The 18,132-nt window shown below is 39.9% G+C and overlaps 1 protein-coding gene across 1 annotated transcript; it reads left to right on the forward strand.

Annotated features, from left to right (window-relative positions):
* The first annotated feature begins 295 nt into the window (after positions 1-295).
* On the forward strand, positions 296-1,226 carry LOC133774236 (olfactory receptor 2Y1-like). Its single transcript, XM_062211897.1, is given in 2 exon segments — positions 296-325; positions 327-1,226. Coding segments are annotated over 2 exon segments (930 nt in total).
* The last annotated feature ends 16,906 nt before the right edge of the window (positions 1,227-18,132 follow it).

Consider the following 18,132-nt stretch of genomic DNA (forward strand, 5'->3'; position numbering starts at 1 on the left):
TGATATCAATGCTTTGAGGAAGCAGGAGATGTCAGATGCAAGGGAATGAGTGGACAAAATGGGCAGCAGGATTATTGTTTAAACAAAGATGACGTTATTGCTAATTCAATGATTTCCAGTCTATAGAAGAATAAGAATTGACAAAATGGAACTGGATAGCAAAATAAGAAATAAAATGCATGATTTAGTAGTAATTATGGAATTTTGTGAAATAATGTTTGAATCCATGTTTTGGTTTTTTTTTTTTTTATAAGTATTCAATTGTCTTCTGTTGTTTTCGGTCAGGCACAGGGCTATGGGAAATTTCAACATCAGTTTCAAGGAAAGCATTCATTTTGGTGGGCTTTTCAGACTGGCCTCAACTGGAAGTTTTCCTTTTTGTCTTTATTTTGATTTTCTACTTTCTAACCCTCGTTGGCAACACTTCCATCATAGCTCTCTACCAACTGGACATTCGATTACACGTGCCCATGTACTTCTTCCTCTGCCATCTCTCTTTCTTGGACCTCTATTACATCACCAGCACTGTGCCCCAGCTTCTAATCAACCTTCATAAATTTGATCAAACTATCAGCTATGGAAGATGTGTGGCCCAGCTTTTCATTTTCCTTGCCTTGGCCTCAACTGAGTGTTTGCTGCTAATGGTGATGGCTTTTGACCGTTATGCTGCAGTCTGTCATCCACTTCAATATGCAAGCATCATGCACCCGCATCTCTGTCAGACAATGGCTATTATATCCTGGTTGGGAGGTTTCATAAACTCTTTGATTCAGACAGGACTCATGATGGCCCTGCCTCTGTGTGGCCATCAACTGAACCACTTCTTCTGTGAGATGCCTGCGTTTCTGAAGTTGGCTTGTGAGGACACAGATGGAACAGAAGCAAAGATGTTTGTGGCCCGTGGCATAATCTTGGTTATTCCTGCACTACTGATTTTAGGTTCCTATGTATGCATTGCTCAGGCCATCCTGAAGGTTAAGTCAATGTCTAGACGCAAAAAGGCTTTTGGGACTTGTGGCTCTCACCTTCTAGTAGTTTCTTTTTTTTATGGTTCAGCCATATACACATACCTCCAACCCATTCACAGTTATTCTGAAAGTGAGGGCAAATTTGTTGCCCTTTTTTATACAATAATTACTCCCATTCTCAATCCTCTGATTTATACCTTAAGGAACAAGGATGTGAAGGAGGCTCTGAGCAAGGTATTAGGAAAAGGCAGAGACTAGAGGTAATGGGGAAAGAAGAGTCAGAAAAACAAATTTTTCTGCAAAAAAATATATTATGAAACCTGTCCTTTTTCTTAGAGGTTAATCAGTTAGTAGAAAACAATCCTCAGTAATCCTTAGGAATTTATTGCCCTCTTTGATTGTGAAAACATATTAGGAGTCTTTGGAATTCTCAGTGTCTAGGAGCTTTGGGCAGTAGTATGTGTTGATTTTTATCACAACTTTCCAAAGAATGGGAGCAGGTAAAGAGTGTATTCTGGCCACACATGCAGAGTAAAGAAGAGCTCTGAGAAAATCTGACAGTTGTAAAAGATATAATTCAGCTTAACAACAATCTAAAGTCAATAATTCCCAACACAGCACCATGGAGATGGAGCTATGATAAAACAGTGAACATTAGTTCACCCTTGTTTTTGTAACTCACTTTAAACTTGGCCATGCCTTCTCATATTTCAGAGACCATTTCTAAGGTTTCTTACAGTGATAACCTTCTATTGCATATGGCAAGCCAATAAGAGCATAAGCAAAGGTTCTTAATGCAGCATATAGAGTTTCAGATAGCATTTCAACATAGAAATTATTTGTGGGCACTGAGTAAAAGGAGGCATCAATATTTTTTAAGTTTCATGAAGGGCATGCTGCCTATTATCATGGAAAATATACATTTAATTCAAAAGAGAAGACAATAGGGAAGAAATGAGCTTACAAATAGTGGTAAAGAGGATATGATATGGCAAGAAAGACTAAAAGAAAGTGAAAAGAATAAAACAAGTAGATTCCTGTGGTATCGAGTAACAGGTTATATGCCTGGGGCTTAGGGACCAGGACAAGCATATCCAGATTCTGACAAGTCAGAGCTCTTTGTGGTCTTATATCTCCATACTCACAGTGGAGGTTAGGAATACACTGCCATTAGCTTCTGATTGTGGTGGGGCTGCAGGAGATATATGCCCTGTGTCCATGGTGGTGGTTGGACACACAAACACACACACACAGACATTTATATACATTCACATATAGCCAATTACCCTATGTGTGCCCACAACCATCCAAAGCTTATATGGATTTATAGACATGTACTATAGAAGCACAGGCAGTCAAAACCAAAATTAACATTTGGGATTGCATCAAATTGAGAAGTTTCTGTACTTCAAAAGAAACAGTCAGGAAAGTGAATAGGAAACCGACAGAATGGGAAAAAATATTTGCAAACTATGCTACAGATAAAGGGTTGATAACCAGAATCTACAAAGAAATCAAGAAACTCCACAACAACAAAACGAACAACCCACTTAAGAGATGGGCCAAGGCAGTCCACTGCAGTGGCTTTCAATGTGGTAAGCCTGGGCTTCAGCAGAAGTCAGCTTGTGAAGAGCCCTGGCAGCTCTGCCAAGAGTTGGATCACTGGAAATGGACCTGCCCTGGAGTCGAAGGATGCCCAGGTCAGAGCCACAGATCTTATTGGCTCTAAGCTGAAAAGCCCTTCACTCAGCCCAACTTCCAAAGTGACCACTGCAGCTGAGGGGATGGTCAAGTAGGGTCAGCAACATTGCAGGCAGAACTGTACATTTCTTGTTAGAGATGCCACCTGCCTTTACCTGGCCAGCTCTCCTCCCAGGCCAGCCAAGTAATGAAAGTCAACAGAGTGCCTTCCCCTAGGAGGTTCACACCTCCCTTAGGATATACCCCATGTGAAGAGATAGATAGGTCTGGGCCTCTGAATTTACAAGGCTTAAAGCCCACCAGATTATTATCAAGCCCCTTCTATCAGGTTCTATTTGCCTCTCAATCAGAAAACTTAATTGTAGCTTAGACAGCACCTTTCTTAGCTCCTCTAATAATGACTCTGTCCTTTGTTCTAGGCCCTGTCTAGTGCACTTGGGCCTCATTCCTTTGTAATCATAACCTCTACTCTACCACCAATGGCTCTACTCCCAACCTGTGTGTACTGATGGTCCTCTTCCCCACTTAATGCTGTATAATTGTTCAAACCTGGTAAATGCCACTCTTAGGATCATTGGTTACTATCCTCACTCTGTCTTTTATGACCTTGTCTAAATATGATCAGAGTCGGCAAACTTGGAAGGCTTCCATAGCCTTGGCAACTCATGACGACAGCCTAGGATGGTTACTGGCGCCATAAACTAGAGTGTCAATTTGTTGGGTTAACAACAGGAGCCACTGTGCAGTTGCTTCTCATGTGGGATCTCTGTCCTTAATGTGCTGTACATTGTGATTTAATGCTATAACTAGTACTCAAACAGTATGTTTCACTTTGTGTTTCTATGTGGGTGCAAACTGTTGAAATCTTTATACTAAATTGATCTTCTGTATATAAAGAGAATTGAAAATGAATCTTGATGCAAATGGAAGGGGAGAGGGAGCGGGAGAGGGGAGGGTTGCGGGTGGGAGGGAAGTTATGGGGGGGGAAGCCATTGTAATCCATAAGCTGTACACTGGAAATTTATATTCATTAAATAAAAGTTTATAAAAAAAAAAAAGAAGTACAAAAAAAAAAAAAAAAAAGAGAGATGGGCCAAGGACCTCAAGAGACATTTTTCAAAAGAGGAAATCCAAATGGTCAACAAAAACATGAAAAAATGTTCAAGATCACTAGCAATCAGAGAAATGCAAATCAAAACCACAATGTGGTTTCACCACACACCAGTGAGAATGGCTCACCTTCAGAAATCTACCAACAATAGATGCTGGAGAGGATGTGGGGAAAAGGGACACTAACCCACTGTTGGTGGGTATGCAAACTGGTTAAGCCACTATGGAAGTCAGTCTGGAGATTCCTCAGAATCCTGTATATAGCCCTACCATTCAAACCAGCCATCCCACTCCTTGGAATTTACCCAAAGGGAATTAAATTGGCAAATAAAAAAGCCATCTGCACATTAATGTTTATTGCAGCTCAATTCACAATAGCTAAGACCTGGAACCAACCCAAATGCCCATCATCATAGAGATCTTTAACATCCTTTGTTAAGTTTAATCCAAGGTATTTGATTGTTTTTGTAGCTATTGTGAATGGGATTGATCTTAGAAGTTCTTCCTCAGCCGTGGCATTGCCTGTGTATACAAAGGCTGTTGATTTTTGTGCATTGATTTTATCTCCTGCTACTTTGCCAAACTCTTCGATGAGTTCCAGTAGTCTCTTAGTAGAGTTTTTGGGTCCCCTAAATAAAGAATCATATCATCTGCAAAGAGGGATAGTTTGAGTTCTTCCTTCCCAATTTGTATCCCTTTAATTTCTTTTTCTTGCCTAATAGCTCTGGCCAAAACTTCCAGAACTATATTGAATAGCAGTGGTGAGAGTGGGCATCCCTATCTGGTACCAGATCTCAGCGGAAATGCTTCCAACTTTTCCCCATTCAATAGGATGTTGGCCGTGGGTTTTTCATATATTGCTTTGATTGTATTGAGGAATGCTCCTTCCATACCCAGCTTGCTTAGAGTTTTCATCATGAAAGGGTATTGTATTTTATCAAATGCTTTCTCTGCATCTATTGAGAGAATCATATGGTTTTTCTTCTGCAGTCTGTTAATGTAGTGTATTACGTTCATTGTTTTGTGAACGTTGAACCATCCCTGCATACCAGGGATAAATCCCACTTGGTCTGGGTGGATGATCTTTCTGATGTGTTGTTGCAATCTGTTGGCCAGAATTTTATTGAGGATTTTGGCATCTATGTTCATCAGGGATATTGGTCTGTAATTCTCTTTTAATGCTGCATCTTTTTCCGGCTTAGGAATTAAGGTGATGCTGGCTTCATAGAAAGAATTTGGGAGGATTCCCTCTTTTTCGATTGTTTTGAATAGTTTGAGAAGAACTGGAGTTAGTTCTTCTCTAAATGTCTGGTAGAACTCAGCAGTGAATCCATCTGGCCCTGGGCTTTTCTTTGTTGGGAGGGCCTTTATTACTGTTTCAGTTTCTGTCTCAGTTATGGGTCTGTTTAGGTTTTCTATGTCTTCCTGGCTCAATTTAGGTAGGTTGTATGTGTCCAAGAATCTGTCCATTTCTGATAGATTTCCCTGTTTGCTGGCATACAAGTCCTTGTAGTAATTTCTGATGATTCTTTTTATTTCTGTGGTGTCTGTTGTTACGTTTCCTTTTTCATCTCTGATTTTATTTATTTGGGTCTTTTCTCTTCTTTTGTTGGTTAGTTGGTCCAATGGGGTGTCAATTTTGTTTATTTTTTCAAAAAACCAGCTCCTCGTTTGGCTGATTTTTTGTAATGATTTTTTTTTTGGATTCAGTCCTGCTGATTTCTTCTTTGATTTTAATTATTTCTCTTCTCCTACTGGGTTTGGGTTTGGTTTGCTGCAGTTTTTCTAGATCCTTGAGATGACTTGAAAGCTCATCTATTTGGTGCCTTTCCAATTTCTTGATGTAGGCTTCTATTGATATAAATTTTCCTCTTAACACTGCTTTTGCTGTATCCTATAGGTTTTGGTATGATGTGCTGTTATCCTCATTTACTTCCAGAAAAATTTGATATCTCTTTTAATTTCTTCTATGACCCATTGTTCATTCAGGAGCATGTTATTCAGTCTCCATGTGTTTGCATGAGCTCTAGGAAATCCTGAGTTGCTAATTTCTTTCAATTTCTGTTTGCTTTGAAAGGTCTTTCTTTCACCTTCATTCATAAATGAGAGCTTTGCAGGATATAATATTCTGGGCTGGCAGTTTTTCTCTCTTAGTACCTGGGCTATATCTCGCCATTCCCTCCTCGCTTGTAGGGTTTCTGATGAGAAGTCTGCTGTGAGTCTAATTAGGGATCCTCTGAGAGTAATCTGACGTTTCTCTCTTGCACATTTTAGAATATTTTCTTTATGTTTCACTGTGGTGAGTTTAATTATGACGTGTCGTGGTGAGGATCTCTTTTGATCATGTTTATTAGGGGTTCTATGAGCTTCCTGTACTAGGATGTCTCTGTCCTTCTCCAAACCTGGGAAATTTTCTGCTAGTATCTCACTAAAAAGGCCTTCAATCCTTTCTCCCTCTCCATGCCTTCAGGACCTCCTAGGATCCGAATGTTGGGTTTTTTAATAGTATCCTGTATATTCCTGACAATATTTTTTAGATTTCTAATTTCTTCTTTTCTTTGATTTGACTGTTTCCTTTCCTGTTCTCTGTCTTCTAATTCCGATATTCTCTCTTCTGCTTCACCCATTCTGTTTTTAAGGCTCTCTAATGTGTTTGTCATTTAATCTATTGAATTCTTCATTTCATTATGGTTTCTTATCACTATCACAGTTTCCTGTTCTACTAGTTGTTTCATTTCATTTTGATTCCTCCTTAATATTTCATTTGCACGAGAGAGATTTTCTATGTTGTCCATTAAGGATTTCTGTAGTTCAAGAATTTGTTTTTGAGAACTTCTTAATGTTCTTATCAATTTTTTGAGATCTGCTTCTTGCATTTCTTCTATCTCATTATCTTCATAATCTTGAATTGGGGTGTCTTTTTCATTTGGGGGCATCATAGTGTCTTTCTTGCTCTTGTTACCTTGGTTTATACATTTGTTTGGCATCTTGGAGGTATTCTTTGTTTCCTTGGCTGTGGTGTTTTATCTCATTGTACTATGCCTCTATAGTATGTGGACTGCCTGCTTTTGATGGTTCCTTAGAGGCTATGCTGGGTGTGGCCAAAGAGCTCTGTTTGGTTCTTCAGGGTTAAGGGTGTGCCCAAGGTGACTCACCCAGATTGTCCTCTGGCTTGCTCCTTTCTTGCTCTCTCTCTCTCTCTCTCTCTTTTTTTTTTTTTAAGACTCAGTTGGGAAGAAATTCCACACAGCTCACTGGGTTGCCTAGGTTATGGAGTTTGTTTTACATATGTAAAATGGTGCCTGCTCTTTGTCTTGCTCATCTTTGTAAGGTGAGTGGAAAGAGAGGGTAGTGACCCTGCCGGTTCCCCCTATTTATTCACTTTTTTTCTCTCCTCCAATCAGCCTGGTGCGCTTTCCCCTGTGGGGCCCCAGACCACACTCCAACCTTCTCGGCCAATGTTTCGGGTTACCTCTTCTTCCAGCTCTGGGGCTCCAATTCTGTGGCTGGGCTCCTGTGGCTGGGCTCCCTTGGTTCCCCACTCTCACGGCTCCCGCAGTGCGGCTCAGCATGGCAGTGGGCCACCCTGCTCTCCCCGTAGGTCTTCTGTGTCACATCCACTAGATCTGGAAGAGTTTCCGCTGCAGTTTTCCTTCTGAGTCTCTTCCTGAGGGTACAGTAACTCCACTTTTTTAAAACTATCTTTTCCCAGACTGTTGGTGCGCACCCTCACTCTTCCACCATCTTGGCTCTGCCCCCTACTATTTTCCTCATTTTTAAAAGTGTCAGTCCATATTCATTTACATCACATTCAGTTTCCCTCAGATAATTATTTTGAATTTTTTTTCTGGTATTTAATATATTTATTTGGGATAATAATCTATTTCTGAAGAATTATTTTGTTCTCTTGGAGGTGCCGTGCTTCCTTGATTTTTCATGTTGCCTTTGTCCCTACATTCAAGTCAGTATATATGACATAGTAGTCCCCTCTTTATGTATATTTGTCTGGAAGAGATTTTTTTCAGATGAAATGGAAGATATCATTTGTCTAGTTTCTTTGTTTTTGATTCTATATAAGCTTAGATATATAATATCTGAGTTATTTCTTTAGTTTTAATTATATCAATGGTGCCTATAAATGATAGTGCTTAATCTACAGCAGTTCATTAAGGTAGAAATATACCTTTGAAATAGATGTAGGCCTCCAGTGAGTTGGATGTGTTACACTAGTGTTTGTGATTGCTGGAGCATCGTTCTTTGTTTTAAGGCACACAGAATGAGGCGTCATCCTGCCCACATCCAGCTTGAAGAGTTTAGCTTGTGCTGGGGCCTACTGAACCAATAGCTGTACTCCCAGGATGGAGGCATGTGAAGGTAACCTTGCTTTTGTCCAACAGAGTGACTACAAGATGTTTGGGGAATTTTGTCCTGGTAATTGTGTGTCTAGAGAGGTGGAGTGCAGGTAAGTTTTTCTCTAGGTCCTAGATTTTAGTGTGTCTAAGCAATCTAGTACTAATAGTTGCTGTAGTATGCTGTGCAATCATTACATAGGTATTATAGAGTGAGAGCCAGCTGTGTTGAGGATTGTGGACAGGTGTGAAACTGAAGAACTCTCCAGATACAACAAGTAAGTGTGATTTATCCCAGAGAATTACTACCAGTATCAATAGTTCCAGATTTGCAAGCCACAGATGGATCTGTACCCAGTTCCCTTGTAGCATGTTAGGGTGGTGCTTGGGCTTGTAATCTGGGCACCCTGTAACATTGAACCTGGGCATCATGTGTAGGAAATATAGATGGGCCTTTCTCAGCTGTGTTCCTCATGGGTTTTACAGGATTCTTCAGAGCGAGCAAGCATGGTTCTAGGATGCATGCTCTGAATTTGAATAGCTAAAGATGCAGTGGTGGCGAGGCCAAGGCAACTTCAGCTATCTGACAAGGTCACAGCAGAAGGTCCGTCTCAGCAAGATGTGAGAATGACAGCTGAGGTCCTCTTGGTGGTTTTAGGTTTGTTGGGAACTACACTCTGCATAAGAAAGCCGGAGCTTCTTGGTGGCCCTGCTAATGATTGCTGTATTCCTAATTTAAGGGAAGAATGCTTAGTCTCATAATCCCCAAAATGTCAATTGCTGTGTAAAATTTTAATCAAGCAGAATGTTAATGTAGGAGAAGGGGTTAATGCTTTATGCAAGGTTGAGCTGTTTGTGGAAAAGAATTAAAAGGTAACGGGCTCCTTGGCATATACTTCCCACTAGAACAAAGATAAAAGTTATTAAAGCTTTAATTCAATATCTACTACAAATAAAAAAATGGTTAAGATGTCAAAACTGTGGAATAGATCTAAGTGAACCTTTAGATAAGTACAATTAAGAAATTAAAGAGTTACAGAAAGAACTGCAAAAGAGGGGATACATGTAAATGTTGGACTTGGGGCTTTTAGTAAAGATTAGATTAGGAAGGCAATATTTTAGCTTATGTAGCCAATTTCTGCATAGCTAGACAGCACTCCAGGCTATGGCTTATGTGGGCAGCCCATTATCTTGCATCTGTCTTGTGATAGTAACTCATGCTCTGAACATGCCTTTGAAAATCATTGTCTCTCATCTGTGATTGTAACCCACTCTGAATATTCCCTTGAAAACCAAAGAAATTGTAACTAGATGGAAGTGGACAACAGACTTGTTATTGTAAGAAGAAAGAATCATTATGTGGCTTATGACATAAAAATAAAAGCTGGTGCTTGAGAGCTAGAACCATGCGATCAGCTTGCTGTGAATGTGTCTCTCATTTCTTCTAGTGCCAACACTTCTCACACCTTGGGACCCCTGGACTGGCTGGAGCTGGTCGCTGGAACAGTGGGTCTGCTCTATGTCCTGAAAAGTGCCTTCTCTCAGGCTCTTGTGGATTCTGATAACAGTGGATCTGCTTTATATTTATCAAATCAGAATAAAGTTTAGCAGATGTTCTACTGCAGCGAAGTGGAGTCTGGAACTTTGGAGAAATAAAACCAATACACATCATATCTTGAAATCATCAAGCAGCATGAGAATCTCAATAATATCTCCTTTTCTTCAGAAAGCTTAAATCCTTTAAGTGAAATTTTTTAAAGATTTATTTATTTATTTGAAAGGTGGAGTTACAGAGAGGCAGAAGCAGAGAGAGAGACAGAGAGAGAGACAGACATACAGAGGGAGATTTTCCTTCCACTGGTTCACTCCCCAGGTGGTCACAATGGCTGGAGCTGCACTAATCCAAAGCCAGAAACCAGGAGCTTCTTCTGGGTCTCCCAAAAGGGTGCAGGGGCCAAAAGACTTTGGCAATTTTCCACTGCTTTCCCAGGCCATAGCAGAGAGCTGGATTGGAAGTGGAGCAGCCAGGACATGAACCAGTGCCTATTTAGGATGTTTGCACTTCAGGCAGAGGTTTTCCCCACTACACCACAGCACTGGCCTCAATAAATGAAATATTAAAAGTATTATAAATATTAATTTGCTGGGCTTGCTTTACAAACAACTAATGAAATGACACAATATTGTATCACAATCATGGTAGTCTTACTTTCCAAGTGGCTAGGAAAAACTCCAAACTAACTGGTCTGTGAAAGAAATATAATTTACTAAAAGGTACAGTGCATATGTCAGGCACTATTCTAAGAATTCTGTGAATATTAAACCAATTTGTCCTCACAATAACTTTGCATGGTAGTTACCATCATCACTACTTTTCTACAGAGCACAGCACTAAGACAGCTCTATGATGTAGAAGGTTGTCCAAGCCCTTGGGCCCCTACACCTGCATGGGAGACTTGGAAGAAGTTCCTGTCTCCTGACTTTGGATTGGCCCAGCTCTTCTATCCACTGCCGCCAATTATTGGGGAGTGAACCAGCAGAGGGAAGACTTCTCTCTCTCTCTCTCTCTCTTTCTCCTCTTTCATCCCTGTAAATCTGCCTTTCACATAAATAAAGATAATCTTAAAAAAGAATAGTACAATAAATCCATAAGCCATTAACATAGTAACTTATCATTATGAACTATTACATGCCATATGTGGTTGTATGACAACTGATAGCACATTTCTGCTTGTCCCAGAATCACCAAAAACATGTAAGTAATGTGTTACCCTACCGTGTTACTACAGCCATGTGTACTCTAGCCAATAAGGATTTTTCAGTTCCATTATAATATTATGGGACACTGTCATGTATGTGATATTTCATTGACCAAAACATCTTTACACTGTGCATGACACTAATTAGCAAATAGAAAAAAATCCAGAAATTTTCCTACACCTTCTCATATACAAAACCAATAAGTAGCATTGTGGCCAATTTGGGGTGAATCTTGTTTGTGTAACAGATACATAGAGTCCCAACCCCTTTTTAAAAACACAAATCAAAACTTAGTCACATCTATTGATGAGGCCCACTTCTCTGCTGGACTCAGGAGAGGGGTCCTCAGGTAAAGCTTCTACATCTCTCCCACAAAATACAAATACCAGGAAGGGCTGACACGGGAAATGTCTCTGAGGTCCTTGTGGTTTTTAATAAAATGGGAGTCTTTTGTGTAGGGCATCCTGACAGTTCAAGGCATGGTTGGTCAGGAGTCTTGGTTCCTGGAGGTATGAGCTCAGACCCTTGCTCAGCCCAAATCCTGGCCATAAGCCAAGGCCCACCAGGAGGTCAAAGGGTCTCTACCCCATCACAAGCTCATGGCCATCCTGGTAAATACTTGCCTGCAGATCTTGTACTGTTCACAGGTGCTGGAATGTCCCTGTGGCCACCATCTCCTCATTATCCTTTGGGGTACCTGGGGAATTGCTCAGGCAGGACATGGCACTGGGGGGATTTTCCAGAACCCATCTGTATGTTGTTGTTCTTCCTCTACTAATTTTTTTTCCTTTTGCTAATAGAACAACACTGCACCTGAGAAGATGCTTTCATTCATTTTATCTTCTGGAGCTGGCCCTGGATAGCTGCATGACAATAAAAAAAATTATCAATTGTTTTTACCCCAGGGTCCTGTTCTGTGGAACATGACTAACAATAAGTAAAATACAAGGTGCTTGTGAGGATAAATGGGGTCCATATAGTCAGACTTCTTAAGATAGTGCCTGGCACATAGTAAGCACTACTTAAGGTTTATTTTTAACTTTTTGTTCTTAGGCTATTTCATCTAAGACTTTCTCATCCTCTTGGAAAAAAAATTCACTTTCAAAATTGTACATTCTAGGCCAGCGCACCAGCTCACTAGGCTAACCCTCTGCCTGTGGTGCTGGCACCCTGGGTTCTAGTCCCGGTTGGGGCAACAGATTCTGTCCTGGTTGCTCCTCTTCCAGTCCAGCTCTCTGCTGTGGCCTGGGAGTGCAGTGGAGGATGGCGCAGGTCCCTGGGCCCTGCACCCGCATGGAAGACCAGGAGGAAGCACCTGGCTCCTGGTGTCAGATAGGTGCAGCACACCGGCTGCAGTGCGCTGGCCGTAGTGGCCATTTTGGGGGTGAACCAACGGAAGGAAGACTTTTCTCTCTGTCTCTCTCTCTCTCACTGTCTAACTCTGCCTGTCAAAAAAAATTTGTACATTCTGTGGTCAGCATTGTGTATAGAGTTAAACTGCTGCTTTAGATGCTGGCATCCCATTTGGGAGTGCTAGTTCAGGTCCAGGATGCTCAATTTCTTATCTAACTTCTTAGTAACATGCCTGAGAGCACAACAGATGATGGCCCATGTGGTTGAGTCCCTGCCACTCAAATGGAGTTCCTGTTGTTGTTTTTTTTTAATTGGTGAGATAATTATGCTTACTTCTTTATGGAAAACTTTTATATAATAAATATAAATTTTGAAAGTACTTTTGGATTATTCTGGTTTTGTAACAGCACAGACTTGTCTAATGTGGCCAGCAGATGGAATCCCTCTCTCTTCTGTTTGTGTCTACCTGTCTCTCTGCCACTCTGTCCTCAAATACATAAATAAATCTACTTTTTTAAAAATTGTGTGTAGTGAGGCCAGTGCTGTGGTGCAGTAGGCTGGGCCTCTGCCTGTGGCACTTGCATCCCATATGGGCACCGACTTCTGTCCCAGCTATCCTCTTCCAATCCAGCTCTCTGCTTAGGTCCTGGGAAAGCAGTGGAAGATGTTCCAAGTGCTTGGACCCCTGTATCTGTGTGGGAGACATAGGAGAAGCTCCTGGCTCCTGGCTTCTGAATGCCTCTGCACTGGACATTGTGGCCATTTGGGGAGTGAATCAGCAGATGGAAGACCTTTTTCTCTGTTTCTCCCTCTCTCTGTACTCTATCTCTCAAATAAAAGCATTTAAAAAATTGTGTGTAGTATTTTGTGGCATTGTAATTAATTGTATATAGTGACCAATGAGATAATTAAATATTTTTAATGTTTCCTTTAAATGTTTTACGCTCTTTGAACAAAGGAAGGTGCTATTAAACATATGATCTTAATTATTTTTGGTAAGGACATCCTTTATTTCAGGAAAAGAAGAGATATTAAATGAGTAAATGTTGGGTTTACAGTAACTCGATCTAACATTAAATGAATGTAGGAAATATGGAGATACTTTATTTACACTGTCATTATTTCAAAGTCAATGCTACAAAATAGGTCATATTGACTTCATCTTATAGATGAGGTAATTAAGGTTGAAGCATCATTAATAAAGCTTTTCAAGGCCAGGAAACTAGTGACAGAAAAGCGATTTCTCTATATTATATCATGATATCTTAAATGAGTACAGATAACTTTGAATATTAACCTTTTGATTTTGTGTAGTGTGCAGAAAAGTGTTAAATTATCAATAAAATTTTAAATTCTTATATTTGAGAGGCTGAGAGATAGGCAAAGATAGAGAAACATAGAGAGACAACTCCTGTCTTCTGGTTCACTAGCCAAATGCTGGTGATGGTGAAGGCTAAGCAGAGAGTGAAGCTGAGAGCTAGGAATTCAATCCATATCTCCCACATAGGTGGCAGGATTACTCTATTACTCAATAACTCTAGCCATTATCACTGCCTTCAAGGTTTTGCATTAGCAGAGAGTCAGGAGCCACAGCTGGGAATTGAACCCAGGCATTCTGATGTATGATGTGGGCACTAACCTAAATGCCTGCTCTCATCACATTTTTTGATACATTGATTTATGTTCCTTTCTATTTATTGTTAATGAAAATAGTATATAAAATAATAACATTAAATATGAGGTATAAGGTATAAGGAAAAATAGCATCAAAAATCATCATTGAGGAATTGGATTTATAACTGGATCAATTATGTATATATGTATACATATATACATGAGAATATATAATTTTATGTGAGATATGAAACTAGGCCTGACTGGAGAAGGACTGTTAAGGAGGGGTGATATGTAGAACCACAGGCTTGAAATTCTCATGAGCCAATTGAGAAGGGATATTTTGAGGACACTCAGTTTGGTTTGGGCAGAATATGGGGAATAGAAAGAACTGAAGACTACAAGACAGATCTTGGAATGCTGATCAGTTGATTTTAATTGTTGCATTGGGATCCAAAGGTCTCCAGGGCCACCTTGTAAACACTTGTTTCTTCCCTGCTCTTAAAGAGGCTTTGGGAGAGCCCCCTGGGATGGACTGGCATATTAGGTTTTAGGGTCAGTAATGGCTTGATAATACACCAACTTCTTCCTGGTCTTAGTTTGTTAGAATGGGCAATGGGAAAGATGTTCCCACTTCCTAGATTTTAAGCTTTAGCAGACTCTTTTGCTGAAGTAAGAAATCAAATACAATTATAAGTTCTCCAGGACAGAAATTTTGACCAAGCGCTCCACCTCACAGGTGAAATTAGGACAAATTTTATCCAATGTCTCTAGATTTTATCTGCCTCTGATGGATTTCACATCACCTTTAAGCCAATGGAATTGAAAGAGGCAAATACAACAGATTTCTTTCTTTTAACTACAGGTGAGTACTGATTGGGTGAGCTACTTTGGCTTCACAATTGAAATCCAGAATTAGAGTTAATTCATTCAGAAATTAGCATTGGATTCCATTGTGTTGGGTCCCTGATTTAAGAGATGCAGAAATGTTGAATTTATTTTACCTTTGCTAGTATTTCTTTCTCTGTTATTCATCTACCCACCTTGCCATCTCACACAGCAAATAAAAAAAAAAAGTCTTACATCCTTTTATCTTGATTTGTGTAACATAGGGAATTAATTTAAGTGTAAAGTGTGAGGATTTGACAGGCGCCGCGGCTTATTTGGCTAATCCTCCACCTGCAGCACCAGCACCCCGGGTTCTAGTCCCAGTTGGGGCGCCGGATTCTGTCCAGGTTGCTCCTCTTCCAGTCCAGCTCCCTGCTGTGGCCTGGAAAGGCAGTGAAGGATGGTCCAAGTGCTTGGGCCCTGCACCCGCATGGGAGACCAGGAGGAGGCGCCTGGCTCCTGGCTTCGCATCGGTGGCAGCCATTTGGGGGGTGAACCAACGGAAGGAAGACCTTTCTCTCTGTCTCTCTCTCTCACTGTCAATAAGTCTCACTGTCGCTCTTTCTCACTGTCTAACTCTGCCTGGCAAAAAATAAAAGTGTGAGGATTGGCTAATAGTAAGTTCAAAATCATTTTCCAAAATCATTATAAATAATGCTAATAAAGTTTGTTTCCATAATTCAAATCTCAAAATTCCAAAACGTTCTGATGTTCAAAGTAAATTGTGGGGCCAGCACTGTGGCATAGTGTGTAAAGCTGCCACCTACAGTGCCATATGCAGTGCCAGCATCCCATATTGGCACCAGTTCGAGTCCCGACTGCTCCATTTCAAATCCAGCTCTCTCCTATGGCCTTGGAAACAGTAGAGGATAACCCAAGTCCTTGGACCCCAGCACTCATGTGAGAGACCTGCAAGATGCTCCTGGCACTTGGTTTTGGATTGGTAGATCTCTGGTTGTTTTGTCCATCTGAGGAGTGAACCAGCAGATGAAAGGCTTTCTCTCTCTCTCTCTCTCTCTCTCTCTCTCTCTTTCTCTCTCTCTTCATCTGCCTCTTTGTAACTCTGCCTTTCAAATGAAATAAATAAATCATTAAAAAAGTTGATTGCATACCAGAGCAATGAGTCAAAGGATAGAGGCATATTGTGATTTGTTGAAGTTAAATCTTGGAAAGAACGGGGCCATCAAAGAAGGAGGTACCCTTCTCCGAAGGGAGGAGAGAACTTCCACTTTGACTATGACCCTATCGGAATAAGATCAAAGTCAGCGAACTCTAAAGGCTTCCATAGCCCTGGCAACTCATGACTAGAGCCTAGGGAGATTACTGACGCCATGAACAGGAGTGTCAAATTGTTAAATCAGCAACAGGAGTCACTGTGTACTTACACCCCATGTGGGATCTGTCCCTAATGTGTCGTCTAAAGCCAAGTGATGCTATAACTAGTACTGAAACAGTATTTTTATACTTTGCGTTTCTGTGTGGGCACAAACTGATGAGGTCTTTACTAATTATATACTGAAGTGATCTTCTGTATATAAAGAGAATTGGAAATGAAAAAAAAAAAACAACCTGGTGTTAAAATGGAAATGGCATAGAAAATTAATTAATTTAAAAAAAATTATGTAGGATCTCTGTCTTTAATGTGCTGTACATTGCTATTTAATGCTATAATTAGTAATCCAATGTAGTTTTTTCACTTTATGTTGCTATATGGGCAAAATGTTGAAATCTTTACCTAATATATACTAAACTGATCTTCTGTATACAAAGAGAATTGAAAATGAATCTTTACATGAATGGAAGGGGAAAGGGAGCGGGAAAGGGGAGGGTTGCGGGCGGGAGGGAAGTTATGGGAGGGGGGAAGCCATTGTAACCCATAAGCTATACTTTGGAAATTTATATTCATTAAATGAAAGTCTAATAAAAAAATTTAAATACTGAAAAAAAAACAACAATAAAAAAAATCTTGGAAGAGTAGGCAGCAGGAGAAAATATATCCTATACAAATATTTTGGGTAACATGTCAGAGTTCAAACAAAAAATTAGTTAATTCAACCCTTGCACATTAACCAAACTGATGGGACTTAACTGTGGTTTTCCAGATCTTCCACAGGGATAGCAAGTGCTTAAGCACTTGTTCCATCATCTATTACTTCTCCAATAAAGTGAATGGCCTGTTGGGTCTCCTTGATGGCAGATCATTTTGTAAAGCAGCCATTAATTGGCCTGTCACCTATCTTTACACTGTCTCTTCAGCCCAGTTTCCTCTTCCTCCTGGTTTTTGTATATGCAGACCAGAGGAAATGTTTAAGAGAATGCAAATCAAGGTGGTGGTGCTCAAACCCTAATCTTTGCCATTAGTAGGGAGCTAAATGGTAAATGGAGCTGCCAGGACTCAAACTGGCACCTATGTGGAATGCTGGCATTGCAGATGGTAGTTTCATCCTCTACACCACAACACTGGCCCTGTGACTTTCTTCTGACCCACAACAGAAAGGTACCAACCCCAAAGGAACAGCACTATCTCTATTTACTACTTTTGAAATGTTACCTAAACTGCACCAACATTTACTTACTAATTTTGTTTGCTTGAAAATATATTAAAATATTTATGTGCTGCTATACACATTATTACTAAAATATAGAACAGGAATAATTAAAAATGCTGTGCCATTGAAGAAGAAATATTACAGAAGTGTCCATTTTTTATGTATGATGGGAAACAAATATTTCTGGAATTTTTACGTGAATATTTACGTGAACCAGTAACATTGCCAGAGTGAGGAATGCACTCACTAATTCATTTAACAATATTTTTGAAATCTTTTATTCACCAAGTGCCACATTGGAAGATGGAGATTCATTTGATGGGTAAATTAGGTAGATTCAGTGGCATTCAATGTAAAGATTAGCAATGTACACAGATAAGAGTTAAAATTTTATATAACTTTTTAGAGTTTACAGAGTACATCAAATTATTTAATTCCAATAGGAATTCTTTGAAATAAATCATTTTCTCTATTTTACAGTTAAGTAAACAAAGGCTCATGGAAGTGATTTTTTAGAAGATTTGGCATGGCTGATCAGTGTTTGAGTTGGTATTTAGGGATGTGTCTACAGTAATCTAAGGCTGATGTACTTTACTGTTAAGAAACAGCTTAGATGTGTTAGACAAGCTACATGTTTATTAACACTTGGTGTTTACAATTCACATTTCTCCGCCTTTTACACAATGACATCTACAATGGCATCTGAATACATTAATAGAATCAAAGATCAATATTTATCTATTGATGATGACTTTCTAGTTCAGTAAACTTGATTACTTTGGCAAAAAGTTATTCATATTGAGCAAAGTAAAGTTATGTTTCTGTTGACTCCTGATTTCC

The sequence above is a fragment of the Lepus europaeus genome, chromosome 15, assembly GCF_033115175.1.
Source record: "Lepus europaeus isolate LE1 chromosome 15, mLepTim1.pri, whole genome shotgun sequence".
Taxonomy (NCBI): domain Eukaryota; kingdom Metazoa; phylum Chordata; class Mammalia; order Lagomorpha; family Leporidae; genus Lepus; species Lepus europaeus.